The sequence below is a fragment of the Tiliqua scincoides genome, chromosome 4 (genome assembly GCF_035046505.1).
Source record: "Tiliqua scincoides isolate rTilSci1 chromosome 4, rTilSci1.hap2, whole genome shotgun sequence".
Taxonomy (NCBI): domain Eukaryota; kingdom Metazoa; phylum Chordata; class Lepidosauria; order Squamata; family Scincidae; genus Tiliqua; species Tiliqua scincoides.
Window position 1 is genome coordinate 58,726,335 of NC_089824.1, and position 20,701 is coordinate 58,747,035.

The following is a 20,701-nucleotide window of genomic DNA, read 5'->3' on the forward strand; positions in this document are numbered from 1 at the left end:
ATTTTAATGCACCATTTCCTCATAATACTGGCCTGCTTATCTGATCTATACTATGGAACCACTATGAATGGAGCTGGTTAAAAGAAAGAACAATCAACAGTTGACCTGCACAGTGCATAGCTCTTTTAATTATGCTGCCTTCTTGAACCAATGCCAAGAGCTGTTTTTGAGCTCAAGCTGCACAGAGCAATTCAGAAAGCATTTGTCGCTTTATCTTCCCAGGTGGCGCCCGAGGAAAATATTTTTAAAACATCAGAACTCTGGTTTAATTAAGCAGTGAGAAACTTTCAGTAATTCATCATTGTGTAAAACAGCACAAAGATTTTGTAAAACTATCATATCAAAAACCAGAGTTCATCTCCTACATAGCCCCACTCAGATGTCACTATATGCCTGGGGCTTCTGTCTGGGGAGTGAACCTCAGTCTTATTCATTCCCTCCTCCAAACATGTAGATGGTGATGAGTAAGCCAGGAAGATTCCATTTTTATATGCCCTAAAGGTTGTCATGATGGTTAGATCTAAAATCCCACAAGAACGGCTTCCAGCGCTGGGAAAGATCTGGGAGAGGATGGAAGGTGCTGGTGGAGGATGCTGGCTAAGAGGCTGAGCTGAAAATCAGGACCTGCTTGCCTCTTGCTCTGCCATGAATTCTCACTGACCTTAGCAAGTCACTCCCTCTCAGCCTCAGCTTTGTCTCTGCAATATGGGGATAAGTAATCCTGCATGTTCTCACCTTACAGGGTTGTTTGTTAGACTCCATCAAATAAGAACAGATATGGAAGTGCTTCAAACACTCATAAGAAGCTATACAATTCCTAACTATTATTATAATGCAGGTAACACTGAACACCACTCCAATATCACATAATAGCACAGGGCTAATACCCGCTCCATGTTCACAGACCCAAGCATAGAAATGAGAAGAAAGTTTACCTCTCCATGTTCAAGTGGGACTAGCCTAGAATAGTAGGAAGTGCAGATGACTTCATCATCTCGTTTATAAGTAGGTGGTCCAAGCCTTGGGGTTACATTGTATCTGGTGAGGCACTCTGTGTCACTAATTGCATAGTACTGCCAGGGCGTAAATTCAGAGCCATCCAGGGAACGTTCCAAAATCCAGTTGCCAGGTCGAGGAGCATTAGCAGCCTTGATGATGACATAAGCAACTTGGAAGACCTAAAAGAGATATAAGCAATTTTTAAAAAAATTGTATTTGCCTTAGGAACACAATTGAATTGTTCTCAGAAACCGCAAAACCAAGTTTTGAGTGTTCAACAACAGGTGAGATGACGTAACAAGACTTTTTCTAACCATCTCATTTACACTGGAAATGCCTCTAGAGATCACGTGCAAAGATTTAGGGCCCAATCCTATCCAACTTTTCAGCTCCGGTGTAGACACAGTGTAGCCCTGTGGCAAGGGAACACATGTTCTCATACCTTGAGAAGGTCCCAGTGATTGCCCCTCCGCCACAGGATGCAGCGCACACCCCACTGGAATGACTGCACCAGTACTGGAAAATTGGATAGGATTGGGCCCTCAGTTCACTGAAGCAACAAAGGATATTGATTTTAACAGAACTGATTATTTTTTGTATTAGGTGGAAGAGTTATTTCATTGGTCCTGGCAATATCAGGCAACTCAAGCAGGAGGCACACAGCTGCCTGTCAATATTGATAGATATATCAGAGGAAGGATAAATCCTTAATCTCTTAGACGAAAGGTCTCCAAACTGGAAACCGCAGCACACCAGGAATGACTTCCCCGGGTGGGACCGGTGCTTATTACTCCAGTGTGCCACGGCTCTTCTTCACCCCAAACCGGGATGATACGATGCTCTGGGCAGTCACATGTGGTTGGTCTGTGGAACTCCTTGCCACAGGATGTGGTGATGGCATCCAGCCTGGACACCTTTAAAAGGGGATTGGACAGGTTTCTGGAGGAGAGGTCCATTACGGGTTACAAGCCATGATGTGCATGTACAACCTCCTGATTTTAGAAATGGGCTATGTACCAGAATGCCAGCTGCAAGGGAGGGCACCGGGATGAGGTATCTTGTTATCTGGTGTACTCCCTGGGGCATTTGGTGGGCCGCTGTGAGATACAGGAAGCTGGACTAGATGGGCCTATGGCCTGATCCAGTGGGGCTGTTCTTATGTTCAAATCTATGGTGCAATGCCCCAGTGGGCATTGCGCCCAGATTTCCAGAAAGATGCAACTGCCCAGAGCGTTGTGCCATCGCAATCTGGGGTGAAGAAGAGGTACAGTGTGTAAGAAGAGTAAGAGCCACTCATGGGGTGTGGGAAGGATTCTCTCATGCCCTGGATCTGGCCTGTAGGCCAGGGTTTGGAGGGACCTGTCCTAGACCAATGGTTCCCAAACTGGTGGGTCACAATTCACCAGCCAGGGAAGCACTTATCTGTAACTGTGAAAAAACGGACACTTCTGATTTCACAAAGAAAACAGTAAGTGCCCTTTTTCTCTTTTTTCACAATTACAGAGGAGAGCTCCCCAGAGCTCCCAGGACTCCAGTGCTGGCTGGAGGTAAGTAAAGAAACCCCCCCCCCACATTGCTGCAATCCCCCCCCCAACAAATACTCACATGGTCCCCTCCTCCTTTGGGAACCTCTGTCCTAGACTCATCAGCATACACAAAAACAGAGATGAATAAAGAAAATTCTGGAAAACCATGATGGGTTAAACTTGATGTGCATGTCAGTGAGTCCTGTAGCAGCATGCTGCCAACGGAAAGATCCTCTTTGTAGTCATGATACGAGGCAAGGGATGATCCTGATCAGAACCATAGTGCCCATTACTCTTTCCCCTCATGCAATACGATCGCTGATAAATCACATACTGAAGTAGCTGTTTGCTCCTGAAGTAGCAGTTTGAGAACATCACTGCATCATGGGCAAATCTTTGCTTCACAAGAGCAATTTTTTTTGGCAGGAAACCAACATGGATAGAGTAAACTCCTCTGCCCACCAGGTTTGTCCCTGCCCTGTACAGTTGTTTTTGTCTTAAAAGATGCACTTTTCGTTGGAAAACTCTATACGAGTCTTAGGTCTCTACATGTTTATGTTGTAGTCTGCTGGACACTTGTTAGCAGCTACTTGCACCTACAATCTTAGGTAGTGAAAAAACTAAATCAAAAGGTCTGCAAAAAAGTTACATATTTACATTAATTCTCCCCAAGATAGTTTTACCCTAAACACCTGACCTACATCAACTACTGCAGAAATCTTCAACAGGTAGCTCATGACCCAAAAGTGGATTCTGACCCAGCTTCATGTGAATCAAAGAAGTATACATACTATTACCAAGCCACCATGAACTGTAGCCTTTTTAAAAAAATTCTACTTTCTATATCAAATTCTACTTTCCTTTACTTAACTCTTTGTACAAGTTCAGATTCTGACAAGTATCAAATTCAAAGGTCATCAATTTCTTTAAAATGGTAAACTTTCAAGTATGGGAAATACTGTACAATGAAACTCATAAATTCATTAGAATGTGGTACTGTGTACAAGCAAAATATCTTAATAATAATATGCCCAACAAATTACAGAATGTTACACAATAAATGAGCCATGAAATACCACTGTTTTCATACTGGTTTGTTTCTAATAGCGTGGAAACGAAAATCCTTCAGGCTGAACTTAAAGAATCTTGACGTTCCAAAAACATGCAATTTAATTTATTAGTTTTCAGATCTAATACACACTAAAGGAAAAACATGCTGAGTTGCACTGCTGAAATTACAACAATTTCTTCTTCTAAGATCCACTCAAAAAACTAATTACTGGAAAAACCTGTTCCAAGGTCACATTTTAACAGCAAAAACAAAAAAATCCCCCAAAACTCCTGGAAGTCATATCCAGCTGTCCCTATCAAGGACGTTATTTTTGTGGATTTAAAGTCACTCACAAGTTTTGAGCACTGTTATGTCCAGTAGAAATCAAAAATACTAAAAGAAGTGGCATGTGCTAGAATAAGTGGTAGAGCCTATATTGTCTCTTCAGGGACCTGATCTCTCTAAGCCGCAGGTGATAATGACAGCTCTCAGGTAAGGAGATATACTTGTCATCTCATCAATCAAAATTTTTGTACCATAGGACTTTTCAGCAAGTTACAAGCAATGAATAGTTGAGTTATTAGAAGAAGCCAAATGTGTGCTGCTGTTCTCACAGGTCTAATACAAATTCAGAGCAAACAAGCTGAGACTGTATACTCGAGGCTCTGCTGCAATGTCATAATACGCAGTGCCAAGATGCACTGCACATGAATCTATGCTCTGGCACTTTCACAGTGACCCAGATCCACCCATTTGTATGTTTATTTTCCTTTTATTTCTGTTTATTTAAGTTTTGCATGCATTTGCAAGTGTTACATAGTTATTTATGCTTTTTACTGGCCAAAATAAATTTGCAATCTAAATAAGGCTATTCTCTGACATTCATTCATTTTCTACTTTTGTCCAGGCTCTAGTCTCTAACCAGACGAAAATGCAAGGTATTACTGTAGTTGAAGCTTGCGGAAACTAAACACAGTGGAATGGCAGGTGGAATAGTCTGCACTAATTACGCTGCTATTTTCTCTCTTTTTGGAAGGTGGCCAATCACGTATACTTGAATTCGCACAAGTCAGTTGTGTGTATTTATTGCACTTAGGGCCCAATCCAGGACCCTGCACGCCAACTCACTGCTGGCACACACTGTCAAAAACATGCCATAAGGCACATTTGCAAGCCTGTACCACGGGCCCAGCACCAGAGCTAGCCCAGTGTGAGCCTGTGCTGGGTCAGCTTTGGTGCTGGGCCCGCATTCTGTTGCCTGGCAGTCACCTGGACCACATAGCAGCAGAGAGGGGAGTGAGGGTGTGGGGGAAGGCAGGGAGGAGGCATTCAGGGGCAGGGGAGGTAGGCAGAGGGCGGGGAGAGGCATGGCAGGGGAGGGAGTGGGACAGGAGGAAGGTGGGACTGGTGGAGCTCAGCTCCACCGGATCCTGAGCCCAGTTTCAGATTGCGCTATCCGACACGGGACTCTTCAATTCGGCACTGGCTCAAGAGCTGCCACAGAATCAAGTAGCCCCATTGCAGGAATACTTTCCTTAATGGAGGAAGGGAATAAAGTCCCCCTCTCCCAAAGGACTCTAACTGCAAGGGTGCTGTCAGTGCTAAACGTGTCTGTAAGATTGCCTTGTTATCTGAATACAGGCTGGATTACTGACGACCTGCAAACAACCTGCAAATAATGACGACTGTATTATTGTTCACTGGCAACTCAAAACTAGTTGGTATTTCGGTAACAGGCAGCAAGTGGGCTTTAGTTGTGGCGACAGGATAGCAATGAACTAGTGGGTGCAGTTTAAACAACCCTTGGGCTGGTGCCCAAGACACTTTCACACCAACCTGGAAGTTGCTCCAGCGCTATTGGTATGCCGACCTTGGGTCTCTGCTGGCCATGCAAGGCCAGCACAGGGGCCTGGGGAAGGTAGCAGGGTAGAGTGGAGATGTTCCATGGGCAGGCCAGGGCCAAGCAGGGAGTGGGGCTAGGATTTGGCACTTGGGCCAGTTCCTAACCCCATTCCCAGACAACCTGGTACAGCTCTGTACTGTTTGAATCAGCACCACCTCTTTAGGTGGTGCAGATCAGAGTAGCCCCAATGAGGCTGCTGTGGCATTAACTGGGGTAAGGATTCCCCTTTGCCCCAGGTTGAGCCACAGGCAGCCCCAACCCACTCTAGATGTGGGGCAGGCCAACTGGCCTCCCTGTTCCATTGCAGGTTAGGATTGGGCTATGAGAAAGAAAAGACAGTATCTACCAGCTTCATCTTGTTCCTGCCACAGTTGTTGTTGGAACTTCCTCATTCTCACTGTGTTATCCTTTCATTTCAACAGTTCTCTCAGGAACACTATTTAGCAATAAGAATTAGGAAAATACGAAATTGCTGTGTGGAAAAAAGTATGTCTGGACAGTACAATCAGAGCATCATTAGAGTAAATGTGCACATCTGGATTGAATATGGCATTCTGAAAGCAATGCCACTTCAGAAAAAAAAATGCATCATCTGGAAAAACCCTTAATGCGGTATACTTTTTCTGCTGCCATATACTTCAGATATAAAACGAAACCCATTTTGAACATACTCCAAACTATTTATTAGCTGCCAGATGTGACATTTACACCATGTTAAATGGCATCACTTGCTGGCTTCATAAAACATGAAGGGGGAGACAATAATCACCTACACTGGTATAGTTCCATTAACTGCATTAGAATTCACAGATGGGCAGCCCAAGCCTACTTAATTCCCCTTGCACCAATGCAGCCACGCAAATGCGATGCACACTGCATTCCACAGGCGAGTTGCAAGCTGCAAAGGTCTCCTCAAGGCAAGGGAAAATTTTTGAGGAAGAAAGAGTATCCAATATTGGGCATACACGTAAATGCACCAATAATACATTACTCTAAACCAGAGTGCCCAATCTGACACGCAGCCTTGCTTTGCGCAAGTCCTTTAAAGGCCTTGAGCCATCAGGAGACCTTAATTCGCTCATATAAGTTCCATCTCTAATATATTCATTTATGTAAATTTATTAAAATTTTAAATGTAAATTAATTTTCTTTTTCCCAGCCCCCGACACACTGTCACAGAGATGATGTGGCCCTCCTGTCAAAAAGTTTGGACACCCCTGCTCTAAACAATGGGACAAGATTGATCCAAGGATACTTATCCATATTGATCATGCACTTTCTACACATATTTTGCTATACATGTGAATGGGGATCTTATTGCTCCCTATTTATTTATATTTTTAATTATTCATGGCTTTTCTATCCCATTAAAAGGGCCAACAAGGTGGAAAACAAACAAGGCCTACAGTCCACATGGGAAAGTCTTATTTTTCCCTGCTGGCACTCTCTGGCACCTGGGAAGAACGGAAAAGACTGCTATTGTCCCACAAATTAAAGTTACTTTTCAAACTGCTATTAATTACCTGTCTTAGATCCAGAGTTATGGTCACCCAGTGATACTCCCGTCCATTCTGAATACTGGGACTTTGCCACCAGTTATTGGTACCATCTATAGCATTTGAGATTGGGTGTTGTTCTGAGAAAAATAAACAAACTGAAATTAAAGTCAATTCTTTCCATTTATTTTCTTTTACTTGTTCTGTCTTGGCTGCATGCTGAGTAGTTTATTTTCTTACTAATAAAGCACACATGTTATAAAGTCAAGATTTCCCCTTTATGGGATACTCTGAATAGAAGACATTCTGAGAAGTAAAAGTGAACAAGTCTCAATACTATATGCAGTTACCTTGGAATAAGTGACACTGAATTTAATGGAGCTTACTTCTGAGTAGACACGCATAGGATTGCACTGGAAAAGTAACACACAGAACATAAGTGAAACCCAAACAAACTCATACACATTTACATCCCATTAGGGATTTTCTCTGACTTCCACCTATGGTGTTTTTGTTACTTCTACACTGCAAGCCTATGCATGTCTACTCAGAAGTAAGTCCCATTGAGTTCAATGGAACGTACTTCCAGGTAAGTGCTAGTAGCGTAAAGGAGAGTTGTGCTTTAGATCCACTGATCATAAAGAAACTTTAGGATGCCCAACTCTCCCTTGATTGCAGCTTTTTCCTAAACAGATACAAAATAATCTACTTGCCTTTAGGATTTGCACTATTGTGATCACAAATTCGGCATTGTGCATTGCGTAGAGGCCGACCTGGAACGTGCTCCACGAGTTTGCAAAACATCTCAGGGCCCTTTTCACCACAGGTAGCATTGGTGCTGATATGAGCATTACTGGCAAGATTTAGAATAGCAGGGAATAAACCTAGAGACAAAAATGACATCATATATATTTGGGTCTTTAAAGGTTTGCATAGCACCCACATAATCATATACAGAATGTTCGCTGTCTCTTCTCTTGTCCCATCCTTTACAAAAACTGAAGATGCGTAGTAATAGCAAACCACTTAGGACCCAATCCTATCCAAATTTCCAATGCCAATGGAAAGACAGCCAGGGTGGTGTAGTGGTTTGAGATGTGGACCTAGACCTAGAAGATCCAGGTTCAGATCCTCCCTCAGACACATAGCTTCCTAAGTGACCCTGGGCCAGTCACTTTCTCTCAGCCTCACCTACCACACAGGGTTGTTGTGAGGATAGAAGGAGGGGAGCAGCAGTGAGCCTGAGCTCTTTGGAGGAAGGGCGGTATAAAAATGTGATTGATTAATTAATTAAGGGTGCAATCCTAACCCCTTATGTCAATGTTTTCCAGCACTGACATGAGGGAAATGCAGGTAGGGGAACAAACATTCCCTTACTTTGAAGAGGCCTCCATGGGTGACATCCAACTGCAGAATGCAGCACATGTCCCATTGGCACTGCTATGCCAGTGCTGGAAAGCACTGACATAAAAGGTTAGGATTGCGCCCTAATGCAGCCACGTCAATGGGGTGTGTGCTGCATCCTATGGCGAGGGGGTAGTCACGGAGGCCTAACGGTAAGGGAATGTTTGTTCCCTTATCTCAAAGCTGCACTGAGGCTGCATCAGTGCTGGCAAGTTGGATAGGATTGGGCCCTTAATTTGTTACCATGGAGCCCTCACTAGACTTCTGTTATCACTGGGACAAATTTTATCTGAACAGCATCAGTCAATGGTTTTGTCACATATGCCATGGAAAATGAAAGCACTCATGAAGAACAATCCTATGAAACTCAAGTGGTTGCATTTTTTCCCCCAGAAGAAGCTGATTCACTAAAGAGCTAAATAAAGAATCAACAGGACAACATTTTCAAACCACAAATGGCAATGGTTTCTGAAAGCAACTTAACTAAGGCTGAACCCCTATACACATTTACATAGGGATTCCACTGAATTCAGCAGCTTTTGAGTAAAGCCTTGCTGTAAGGCTGAATCACTTTCACAACTAAAATACTACATCCCAATCCTAACCTGTGCTAGAACAGGCAGACCAGCTGGCCTATGCTATATCCAGCACAGTGTTGGCAATGGCTGCGGTGCAACCCTGGGCAAGGTGAATTGATTCTCCTTACCCCGGGTAACGCAGCAGTGGCCTGAATGGGTCTACTCAGATCTGCACCACCTAAAGCAGTGTTTCTCAAACTGGGTTGGGACCCACTAGGTGGGTCATGAGCCAACTTCAGGTGGATCCCCATTCCTTTCAATATTTTATTTTTAATATATTAGACGATGCTACCATGGTATGTGACTACATTTAGGGAAATATTACAGACCTGTACTTTTAACAAGTTATTATGTATATTCTTTTAACAATGATAGTAAATGGGACTTACTCCTGGGTAAGTGTGGGTAGAATTGCAGCCTAGGATTGTTAAAAATTTTCCTGCTTGATGATGTCACTTCGGTCATGACATCACTTCCAGTGGGTCCTGGTGCTAAAGGTGTGAGATTCTAAAAAGTGGGTCCTGGTGCTAAATGTGTGAGAACCACTGACCTAAAGAACTGTCGCAGATCTGAGCAGCCCGACTCCAGGCTGGGCAGCCCAGGAGTGGAGTTAGGATGCGGGGTTAGGCCTAAGGGCCAGTTCCTGGCTCCATACCCTTCCGGCCCTGGTCTGCCCATGGTCCTGTCTGCTGCCCACCTTCCCCCTGCCCCAGAAAGTCCCTAGACCACCCTCTCCCCCCTCCCCAGACCCCTGCACTGGCTGAGGCAGCTTGGCCCAAACTTAAACTGGCACTAGTACATTGGAGGCTGAATTCAGCCTCCAGAGACCAACATACAGATGTGCACCAGCCTGCCTCTTCCAGGAGTGACACAAAAGTGCCTTACAGCACTTCTGCAACACCTCTGGGCCAGCACAAGTCTGTGCCAGCCCAACCGGGCCTTTGGATTGCACCCTACGGCTGTAATCCTATGCACACTTTCCTGGGAGTAACCCCATTGAGCACAATGGGACTTACTTCTGAATAGACATGCATAAGGTTGCACTGTAAGTCAGTTTGGATAAATGAAAGAAATGTTTAAGTAGAGATTAACTAAAACAAATGTGGAAAGGGAGCTCTTTCTCACATAAATTAGTAGAGGAATTTTAAGCAGCCAAAGGGAGTTTTTATAACAGCAGCAACATTTCTAAAGAACTTTTCTCACATTCCTAATACTTTATACAAGTACTACACCAATATCATTCTTCCTTCAGCTTTTAAGTAAGACACTCTAGTTTTTCTGTGATCTGTATCCAGCATGGAGAATGTGTTACCCAATTAAGAAATTCAGACTGGTGACTACATGTGAATAACCTGGGACAGTAAATTTCTGCTTGAAGAAGAGAAAGTGCAAACACGTTAATTTGCTCTATAATTCTCCCCCTGGCAATTTCCTGTCCTTGATCCTTGCTTCAAATCTTTTTTGTTGAAAGAGGGATAAGCAGATAAAAGTACCGAGACTCAAAAAAAAAAAAGCAAAAAAGAATCTACCAAATGCTAATTTAAACAGCAAGCTGTGGATTTGTTTTAATCTTTGCCTATCCCTTTACATAACAATGTGAAGTTGGTCTTTGATTTCTATTCCTTTAATCACCCAGCTGTGCATTTTTGTCCAAAACAAAATGTGGATCTCACAGTAAAAAATAGTACCCGATATTAGGAAATAAGCAGAGGTTTAAACCTGAATAAAAGTTACACCTGGAAGAGTAATGGCCCAGACCAAACACAGGGTTGCATGCATGTGATACTGAAATGTGGTTTCAAAGCCATATGGAGAGGAAGAAGACTGGCCCAAGTCCGTGAAGGGCCAGCGCAGAAGGTGAGTCCAAATCAGCCAAGCTAGGCTTGCCCCCATGGGTGGGCGGCAGGTGAGGGGCTTAGGGCCAGGATCCTGCACTTATGCCAGATCTATCCCCATTCCCCGGCAGCTTGGGGATGTTCCGGGCTGATCGGATCTACGCCACCTCCTGAGAGAGCTGCTACTGTTTTACCCAGGGGGCTGCTGCCACTTTACCCTGGGGTAAGGGGAAGCAATTCCCCTTGCCCCAGACTGAGCTGCTTTCAGCCCCAACCCTATCTTGGATGTGGGGCAGGCCTGCCAGCCTGCCTGCTCCAAAGCAGGTTAGGACTGGGCTGTGAGAGTGTTAACCAACATGATGAGTTACAGATTACCAGTAAGTCTTCAAAAGGCTTAATGCTCGAGAGGAGTGTACAATCGCCCTGATACATGCATGTTTTCTCTGGAAAAACCTCAGTCTATTTTACTGAATTAAAAAAAAAAGATTTTAAATTGTAATAAAAGTGACCTTTCTTACTTTAAGAAATTTTACATGCTCAAATAGGATGTGTTTTTTTAAAGCCCACCCACGTGGCCTGCATTCGTTCTGCCAACGCAACCATAAATGAAGAACAATGTACCTCAAAGGAGCACAGAACATCAATGGAGACCTACTCACTTTCCGGTCAAAAGGTGCTTGGTGGCAAACAGAAATGACAATAAGTCTTGCATTATATTTATATTTGTCTCTTCAGATGTCCTCTCTTCTCTCTCAATAGAGTCAAGTAGAAGTAAATACAAATGATAAATAATCTAACAAGCTTCATAACTTCAAATTATGAAGTAATTTGAAATTCCAATCCTGCTGGGAATGAAAACAACTCTATAGCCTTTTATTATAGCCTTAGAGTCCAGTCAGGCAATCAAAGGTCATTAAAATGTCATTTAATAGTTTTTGTCACAATAGCATTTCTTTCAGTCAGAACATGATTTTTCACAGTGAGCCAATCTTCTATGGTGAGAGGGAAGTTTACTGAGCGACCAAGTAGTAGTTGGCAACCTTCAGTCTCGAAAGACTATGGTATCGCGCTCTGAAAGGTGGTTCTGGAACAGCGTCTAGTGTGGCTGAAAAGGCCGATTCGGGAGTGACAATCCCTTCCACACTGGGAGCAAGTGCAGTCTGTCCCTGGTCTGTCTCCCTGGCTATGGGCCTTCCTTCTTTGCCTCTTAGCCTCAGACTGTTGGCCAAGTGTCTCTTCAAACTGGGAAAGGCCATGTTGCACAGCCTGCCTCCAAGTGGACTGCTCAGAGGCCAGGGTTTCCCACTTGTTGAGGTCCACTCCTAAGGCCTTCAGATCCCTCTTGCAGATGTCCTTGTATCGCAGCTGTGGTCTACCTGTACGGCACTTTCCTTGCACGAGTTCTCCATAGAGGAGATCCTTTGGGATCCGGCCATCATCCATTCTCACGACATGACCGAGCCAACGCAGGCGTCTCTGTTTCAGTAGTGCATACATGCTAGGGATTCCAGTACGTTCCAGGACTGTGTTGTTTGGAACTTTGTCCTGCCAGGTGATGCCGAGAATACGTCGGAGGCAGCGCATGTGGAAAGCATTCAGTTTCCTCTCCTGTTGTGAGCGAAGAGTCCATGACTCGCTGCAGTACAGAAGTGTACTCAGGACGCAAGCTCTGTAGACCTGGATCTTGGTATGTTCCGTCAGCTTCTTGTTGGACCAGACTCTCTTTGTGAGTCTGGAAAACGTGGTAGCTGCTTTACCGATGCGCTTGTTTAGCTTGGTATCGAGAGAAAGAGTGTTGGAGATCATTGAGCCAAGGTACACAAAGTCATGGACAACCTCCAGTTCATGTGCAGAGATTGTAATGCAGGGAGGTGAGTCCACATCCTGAACCATGACCTGTGTTTTCTTCAGGCTGATTGTCAGTCCAAAATCTTGGCAGGCCTTGCTAAAACGATCCATGAGCTGCTGGAGATCTTTGGCAGAGTGGGTAGTGACAGCTGCATCGTCGGCAAAGAGGAAGTCACGCAGACATTTCAGCTGGACTTTGGACTTTGCTCTCAGTCTGGAGAGGTTGAATAGCTTTCCGTCTGATCTGGTCCAGAGAAAGATGCCTTCTGTTGTAGTTCCAAAGGCCTGCTTCAGCAGGACAGCGAAGAAGATCCCAAACAAGGTTGGTGCAAGAACACAGCCCTGCTTCACGCCGCTTCGGGTCAAAGGGGTCTGATCAAAGCGACTTGGTCAAAGCGACCAAGTACAGTAACAGTTTAAGGGGTAGACCGCAACTGCTTGGGACCGAGTTCTTAAAGCTGCGATTCTCAAACTCCCAGGGAGTTTGAGGACCGCAGTAAGTCCTTGTGGGGGAGGGGGGAGGAAGCGGGAGCAGGAGGAAGGAAGTTAAGGGGGCTGCAGAGACTGGCATTTACTCACCAGTCCCTGCAGTAGCCTCCCTGGAGTGCGGGGAGCCCTGCACAAGCATCTGCAGAGCTCCCTGAAACTTAAAAAAGTGAAAGTGCAGCAATCACGCTCCACTTCTGGTTTTGCGGAGGTGGAGCGCAATCGCTGCGCTTTCACTTTTTAAGCCGTGGGGAGCCCTGCAGACACTTGCGCAGGGCTCCCCGCATCCCCAGGACGCTGCTGCAGGGACTGATAAGTGAATGCCAGTCCCTGCAGCCCCCTGAGTGACACGATCCTGGGGATCACCTTGCTGCCCCCGCCCCTTAAGGGGGCAGAGGCCAGGGCCCTCAGGGTACGGCGCTGTGATGCCCCAGTTTGAAAAGCCCTGACTTAAAACATCCTGAGGTGAACAATTGTGCTCTCAGATCACTTAGTCAAAACACTAAGAGTGGGCCATAAACCTCAGATTAAAGGGGGAAAATCAATGCAAATAATGATATATAGAGAACTTTGATATACTGTGGATACTCAGTATAACTTGTATATTGAGCAATTTGGCAATATGAAAGCAGAACAGAGCATGCAGCGCTCTGCCAGTGGCCATTTTGGGAGTGCTGCTATGAGAGGCAGCAGTGTTCCCTGGATTTCAACAGATCTCCCTGAACCCGCTGGAGCAGGTAAGGCAACAACAGGGGCAGGGAGGGGCAAAATGGGGCAGGAAGGGGCCAAATTTGTGATGGAGACTGCAGGAGGAGGTGAGTACAACAGCAATGGTGCATGCCAGATCCTATCCTCCCTTTTTGCACCTACCTGCCCCCTTTCTTTCCTTAGACTTTCACCAGCTAAAGAGAAGGGTAAGAAATCCCCCTCCAAAGCCTCCTGATCCACCACCATCCCACTGGATACACTGCACTCTTTTTCAGCGCAGCTGCTGCAGCAAGGGAGGAGTGGAATCAGATAGTGATGTAACATTATAACCATTTGCTAGTTCACATGTGCAAGTTGAAGTTTCCCAACCATCCCTGGGCATATAATCAAATACAGAAACACCATGTATAAATAATCAAACATTCTGGAACCACTCAGTCATCAAAACTGCAGTATAGTTGGGCCTCAGTATCCATGGGGGAATCCCAGACCTCCTGCAGATATCAAAAATCACTGATTGATCCATTATTACCTCTGGATGTGACCCGAGATGTTCACTGGTCGCGTTCAAAGGTGTTCTGTTTTTGGTAAAAACTGGAAGTGCCCTTTCCAGCACCTCTGGAGGAATTTCTGAGGCCCACAAAGGTCATGCATGGCCTCTGTGAGCCTCAGAAAGATTCCCAGACGCTAACAGAGAACACCTCCGGTCACGTCCAGGAGCTCCGGTCTGGCCTTCTACCATGGGTTTGGAACCCATGGGTCCCAAATCCGTGGTTTAGGAAATCTGCTTTTCATTATTTTGTACTGCTTTACAACAACAACAACAACAAAATTCTCAAAGTTGTTTACAGTAAAAATCACACCATTAAATGGCTGCCATCCCAAAAAGGCTCACCATCTAAAAAGATGCAGAAGAGATACCAGCAAGAGCCCCTGTTCATACATTACATTTTCCATAGGATCCCACATCCAACAGCAGCTAAGAACAGTAATTTGGACTACTAGTCCACCACTTTTCACATGTGAACAAGCCCCGATTTGGAGTCATTTATTTTTTTCTATACTTCAGGAAGAAAGTAATTAAATGAGAAAGTAAATCCCACTGATTCTGTTATGGCAGAACTAAAAAGAAACATCGGGCAGTGATGAAGACATCTAATTTCAGTTAGGACTTGGATGCTGACCAAGGGGCTTACTAGCAAGGACATCAATTCATATCCATACTTCTCTGACCATTTTAATGATCTATGAGGGAGAGCAACAGCATTCCTTGTAACGCTGACAGTGGTAAAGATAATTTTTCAATTCACTTCTGTTTGGTTCATTGGCAGAATTGAAGCAGTTATCCACAGTAACAATGGGTGTTTTATACAGTCAGTTGCCAGAGTACAAAAGCTCTTGAAGGGTTCTAATCTAATTTCTTTGTTGATTAGCGTTCTAAAAATGTAAAGCAGTCAGCAATTTATAACAAACAGACTATTTTGAAACTGGTCATCAGCAATGGACCTCTCAGTTATGGAAAACATTTATAGAGACCACAGATAGTTTTTAGGGAGCCTTTCAAGAACTGGAGTAGCAAAAATAAAGCTAAAAATATCAGGTAGGAGGCACTTTCTGCACAGTCTTCACATAGACTTTCTTCACACAGGCAAGGTACCCTTTTCTATCCAAAAGCATTTTGCACTCATGCAAGAGCTGTTAATACAAAGGAATTTCTGCTTCCCCAGCTTAACTGAAGAATGTTTCATGAGAAAAGTGAAATCCCAAATCCAGAGTAGTTCCTCTATTGGTGCAAGCTCTTGCTGAAATTCTGTACATGCTCTTTTCAAAATCTTGCAATGGTCCACTAGTGTCAATATGTTATATCCCAGGGTGGCCAAACAGTAGTTTGCAAGCTACATGCAGTTCTTTGACAAAGAATGTGCAGCTCATGGTTGAGTTCCTTTTTGCATCACAATTAATATAAAAAGGTAAATAAAAAAAGTTTTATAACTGTAGTGCAGTGTTTTTCAAACTGTGTATCAGGACCCACTAGACGGGTCGTGAGCCAATTACAGGTGGGTCCCCATTCATTTCAGTATTTTATTGAACGTCTAATATATTAGACTTGATGCTACCATGGTATGTGACTACATTTGGGGAAATGTTACAGACCTGTACTTTTAACAAGCTCCTATATATTCTTTTAACAATGTTAGTAAATAGGACTTACTCCTGGGTAAGTGTGGGTAAGGTCTGCAGCCTAGGATTGTTAAAAATTTTCCTGCTTGATGATGTCAAACCACTCCAAGGCCTGATCCACCCCCTGATCTGCCCTTCTTCACCTGGAAACACCCCTTCCCACCTCCATTCCGCCCTCCTGCTGCCCCTCTGCGCTTCATTCATCTCTACCCAGTGGCCTATCTTCGGGATGTAGCACTGGCGGGGTGGCGCAGGCCTCCCTGCCAGCGCTACTTGCTCTCCAGGTGCCGCAAGCGTGTTTTATGGTACATTTGCAACATCCTTAGCCAGAGCAGGAAGTGTTGCACTAGCTTATCATCAGGTTTGGATTACCCTGTCACTGTTTTATATATTATTTGATACAAACATAAGCTGTATCACAGAGGTATTGTTAAAGGTCAGTTATGTAAATGTAACACTTCTCTTTTCCACAGAAGTGACTATTTTCATGTGTTGCAAGTATTGATTCCTTGACAATGTAGGATTGTTTAGGTATCTGCTTGGAACAGTTTCTCTGGGACATAATAACCTCAAGATAAAAGATCCAAGGTCGGTGGACTCAAATCTTGCCAAGAAACTGCAAAATTGCTAAACCATAAAATTGTTCTTTCACCAATAGCTTTTCCCACACACTCTAAGGTGCCTACAGGTGTTTTTTGTGGGGGAAGGTTATGTTCTCTTTAGTAGCACCTGTCTTTCTTCAAGTAATCTTAAACACAGACTAAGTTTCCCCCAAACACAAATCTTTGTTACAGATTTGTCCATTTTTACCTGAACCAGAAGGGACATGTAATTGTTCCTTACTTATTTCATTCCCATTCCAAAGAAATTTTGAAAATTATGAGAAGCAAGGGCCATATATACACTATTGTATCTTCCTTGTGCCTTTGTTGCATATCCCTGTTGCAATGTCTGAAACAGCAGCACCACAACACTTTGGGCATAATCCAAACCTGCGCTAGAGCAAGCAAGCCAGGAGGCTTACGCTGCATCCAAGGCAGGTCCACTGGGTAAGGGCTGCACGCCCCAATGGGTCTCCTTGGACCTGCGCCACCTCTGGAGGTGGCGCAGGTCCAAGGAGAGCGAAGCGGCTCAAAGCTGCTCCGTTCACTCTGGGGACGGGCAGTTGGATCCGGAATAACTGGCGGGTCCTAGCCCCACCCCCAGCTCCCCACGCGCCTGCCCCTGAGGCCGCCCATCGCCCGCCCTCCTCCTCCCCACAAACGCCCCCTCCCGCTTCCTCCTTGCCCCCCACGGCTACCTTTGCCATGCGCCAGCATGGGTGCGCTGGCACAAGTGGCAGGGAGGAAGCCACTGCGGAGGCCTCTGGGCGTCGACACATCCGGATGCGCCAACACAGCTTCCTCCCACGGAAGCTTTAAGGCACATTTGCGACCTTCCAGGGCCTCCTATATCGGCGTAACTGCCGGTTAGGATTGCGCCCTAGGACAAAGAATGTGGATCCTTTCCATTCAATTGCTGTCTATCCAAGAGGGATGCAAAAAAATGGATGGAACAAATCCCCACAATTAATTCTACCAATGTGGTGGCGGGCAGGGCTACAGGATGAAGTCAGGAATTCTTTCACTACAGCAGTAACAGACAAAAGGGATGGTTGTAGTTGCTCATATTAATACATTAACACCATTATGAACCTTATATGACAAAGCATTAGACATCTGATTAGCATGCTTAATTTTGTTAAATATCCAATTTCTATTGATGTCAGGCTTGTATGTGTCATATACTACCTTTCAGAACTGAAAAATGTGTCTGACTACAACAAGTAGTGGCCTTACACACTGAATTTTCTGTCAATAGGCTCCCACCACAGTCCTATGATCTATGGTGGACAAAGCAACTCCAATGCATGCATAAAGCACAGAAGCTTTCACCCTTCATTGCAGTGGAACGAACAGAACTATGTGGACATTCATTTCCTTACACGTAGTGTTATCAAATCTTATGAACATTTAATTTATGCATATTCAACAATACATGGGCAGAGAGAGAGAGAGAGAGAGAAATAATTTAAATTGTTTTTGCCTGTCATTTCACTCAATGAAATTAAGCCCCCAAGTGAGTGTAAAGAGGGAGACCTGAATCTGCTGTTCCCTCAGTTGGTCTCAGTTTCCGCATGCCCGTCATAATGATTAAAGATAAAATGATTAAACCAAGCCAGCATGATGTCGTGGTTCAAGAGTTGGACATAGATTTGGAAGATCCAGGTTTGGAAGATCCAAATTGCTACTCAGCAATGAAGCTTCTTGGGTGACCTTGGGCCAGTCACTATTTCTCAGCCTCACTTACCTCAGAGGGTTGTTGGTAAGACAAAAGGAGGGAAGGAATTATGTACACCACTCTGAGCTTCTTGGAGGAAGGGAGGTATAAAATGTGAGAAATAAAGTAATGCAGTAACTATAGTAATTTTGTCTACAGGTGGGACCTCAGTATCCACTGGGGTTTGGTTCTGGGACTCCCCGAAGATACCAAAAACTTTGTTAAATAAAAGCAATTAAAACAAAACATGAGTCAGTCAACCAGTCAATTAGAATTGCTATTTTGCAGCTTACTGATTAATTGGTGATTAATCACTTCCACATTCCATTGTTCAGCGAGCCAGGGCGAGGGGAGGGGGTCACTTATCAGAGTGAGCTGCAAAATAGCAGTTCTAATAGGCTGACTCCCTAGGAAAGCGTTTTTTAGAACAGGGATTGTAAAGGGACTTTTTCCCCATGTCTCCAGGGATTGGCAGGGTCCTTCTTATCTGCAGTGCCCATCAGTGTTAAGTCTAATCAGGGCCAAAAAAGGTTGGACCTGTATATGCTATTTTCACCATTAGTGCTGACTTTAGAACCTAAGCCACATGTAAGAGCCAACTCCACTGACTCTCAGATTGTTTGATTTTATTATGTTGTAACTCTTTTATTACGAGCTTCTTGAGGGTCATTCCTGATAGAAAGATGGAAATCTAAATTTGAATATAAAAAGATATATAAAATTCATTGCCACCATTAAGCACTCACAGATCGTTGGATCAAAGTGAACCGTTTTGGACAAAACCAATGAGCAGTTGTGATTTTCAGAAAAAAGAAATAAATGCATTTCAGAAGGAAGACATTTCCGCAGTCCCTAGTTAATATTATCGGACACCACAAAGTTCAGAGTTTTAACCGCACGGTTATTATTTGGCAGCATCTTTAATCACTAGGGCCACAGAACAAATGGAGGAATTGTACTCTTAAGATTTCTGTCCCACAGCAACAGATGAACATTCAAGAACACTGAGTCAGGATCAGATGACTGCCTGCTGATTCCTCTCCCTTGATAAATGCAATCTCCACCATATCTTCTGTGCCTGATCAACTCAGCTTCAGGCTGTTTGCTGCCCAGACTTCAGGACTCTTCTAATATGTCTAGTCTTTGTCAGGCCTACTCTCCTGAGGACAGATCCCTTCCCCATTATCTGCATTGTAGATTCCTCTGTCCCTCACCTCATATCCTGGAATTCCTTGCTTGAGTGAGCTTTATTCCTCAACCTTCTTGTCTTGCCTGCTTCCTCACTTAGTTAAAAGCTACACATCTGACTAGGTCTTCGAGCTTGATAGAAGTTTAGTATGGCAGATAAAACAATTAGTGATTCACAACACTTCCTCTTGCATAGTATGTTGAAATGTTCCACATCAATATTTTAGAATGTGTGCCTATTAGGCATGTACACTCATTTTCAGAACAAATGGAATGGATACAGATGGTGATTATTCAAATTGGGTTCCACTCACTTTGAAATGAATGAGACTCAGAACAAATGGAATCAATGGGGACACAGTTTTGGAACCCCAATTCAATGTCACTTTTTTCAATTCTTGTGGCAGTCATTTTTTTTTTTGTTTTCATCCACAGTGCCCTGCAACAATCCTAAAGCATCCAGCACCACCAGAACTAGCTTTCTGGATGCACCAATTTAATTCAAACAGCCATGCATTTAAAACACTTTTTTTGATAAATTGTTCTTGGTCTGGAAAGGTGTTCAGGAGAGGACAACAGCTTTCACAACCATATTTTCATTTAAATCAAAATTATTACTGAAGCTCTGGATATAAAATGCCTGTTTATAAAAGCCCCATATAAAATATAACTGATTATTGAGATAATGTATGTGAAGTGCTTTGAATTCTTAAAGCATGAAACATAAAAGTTTCATTTTATTGAACATGTTGCAATGAACTTTTACATATGGTTTGAATAAATATGATGATCTTTCCCTCCCCTGAACATTATTCTAAGAAATAACATTGGCATTCTTAGAAGGCTAAAAATAAATAAATATGGTATGGAAAACAGATGACTTTGGTTATATGAGGATCAAAGGGATGAAATGAAGCAAAACTTACTCTATATGCAACATGGATACAAAGTGTGCATCATCTAATTTGCAAAGTATTATGCAGCCATTTCATCAACATTCTAAGGTCGTCAATCCCCAGGAGGAAGCAATAAAACCATCTGCAGGCTGTTTCAGTATTTTTTTTATTTGTTTGTTTAAGGTGATGTCACTGAACCTCACAGTCTAGACCTTTCAAGTCACTAGCCACAGACACCCCACAGACAACTCTGCTTGCAGTTTAATCACTGCAGAGAGTTGAC

At 43.9% G+C, this 20,701-nt stretch overlaps 1 protein-coding gene across 1 annotated transcript in view; it reads right to left on the reverse strand.

The window, feature by feature from the left end:
• LAMA1 (laminin subunit alpha 1) overlaps nt 1-20,701 on the reverse strand; it is a 118,721-nt gene that overhangs the window by 86,920 nt on the left and 11,100 nt on the right. Inside the window, exons 2-4 of the mRNA XM_066625109.1 lie at nt 7,689-7,859; nt 7,003-7,115; nt 936-1,178 (exon numbers count right to left, since the gene is read on the reverse strand). Of these exons, the coding sequence (XP_066481206.1) occupies nt 936-1,178; nt 7,003-7,115; nt 7,689-7,859 (527 nt within the window). The remainder of the gene's footprint in view (nt 1-935; nt 1,179-7,002; nt 7,116-7,688; nt 7,860-20,701) is intronic.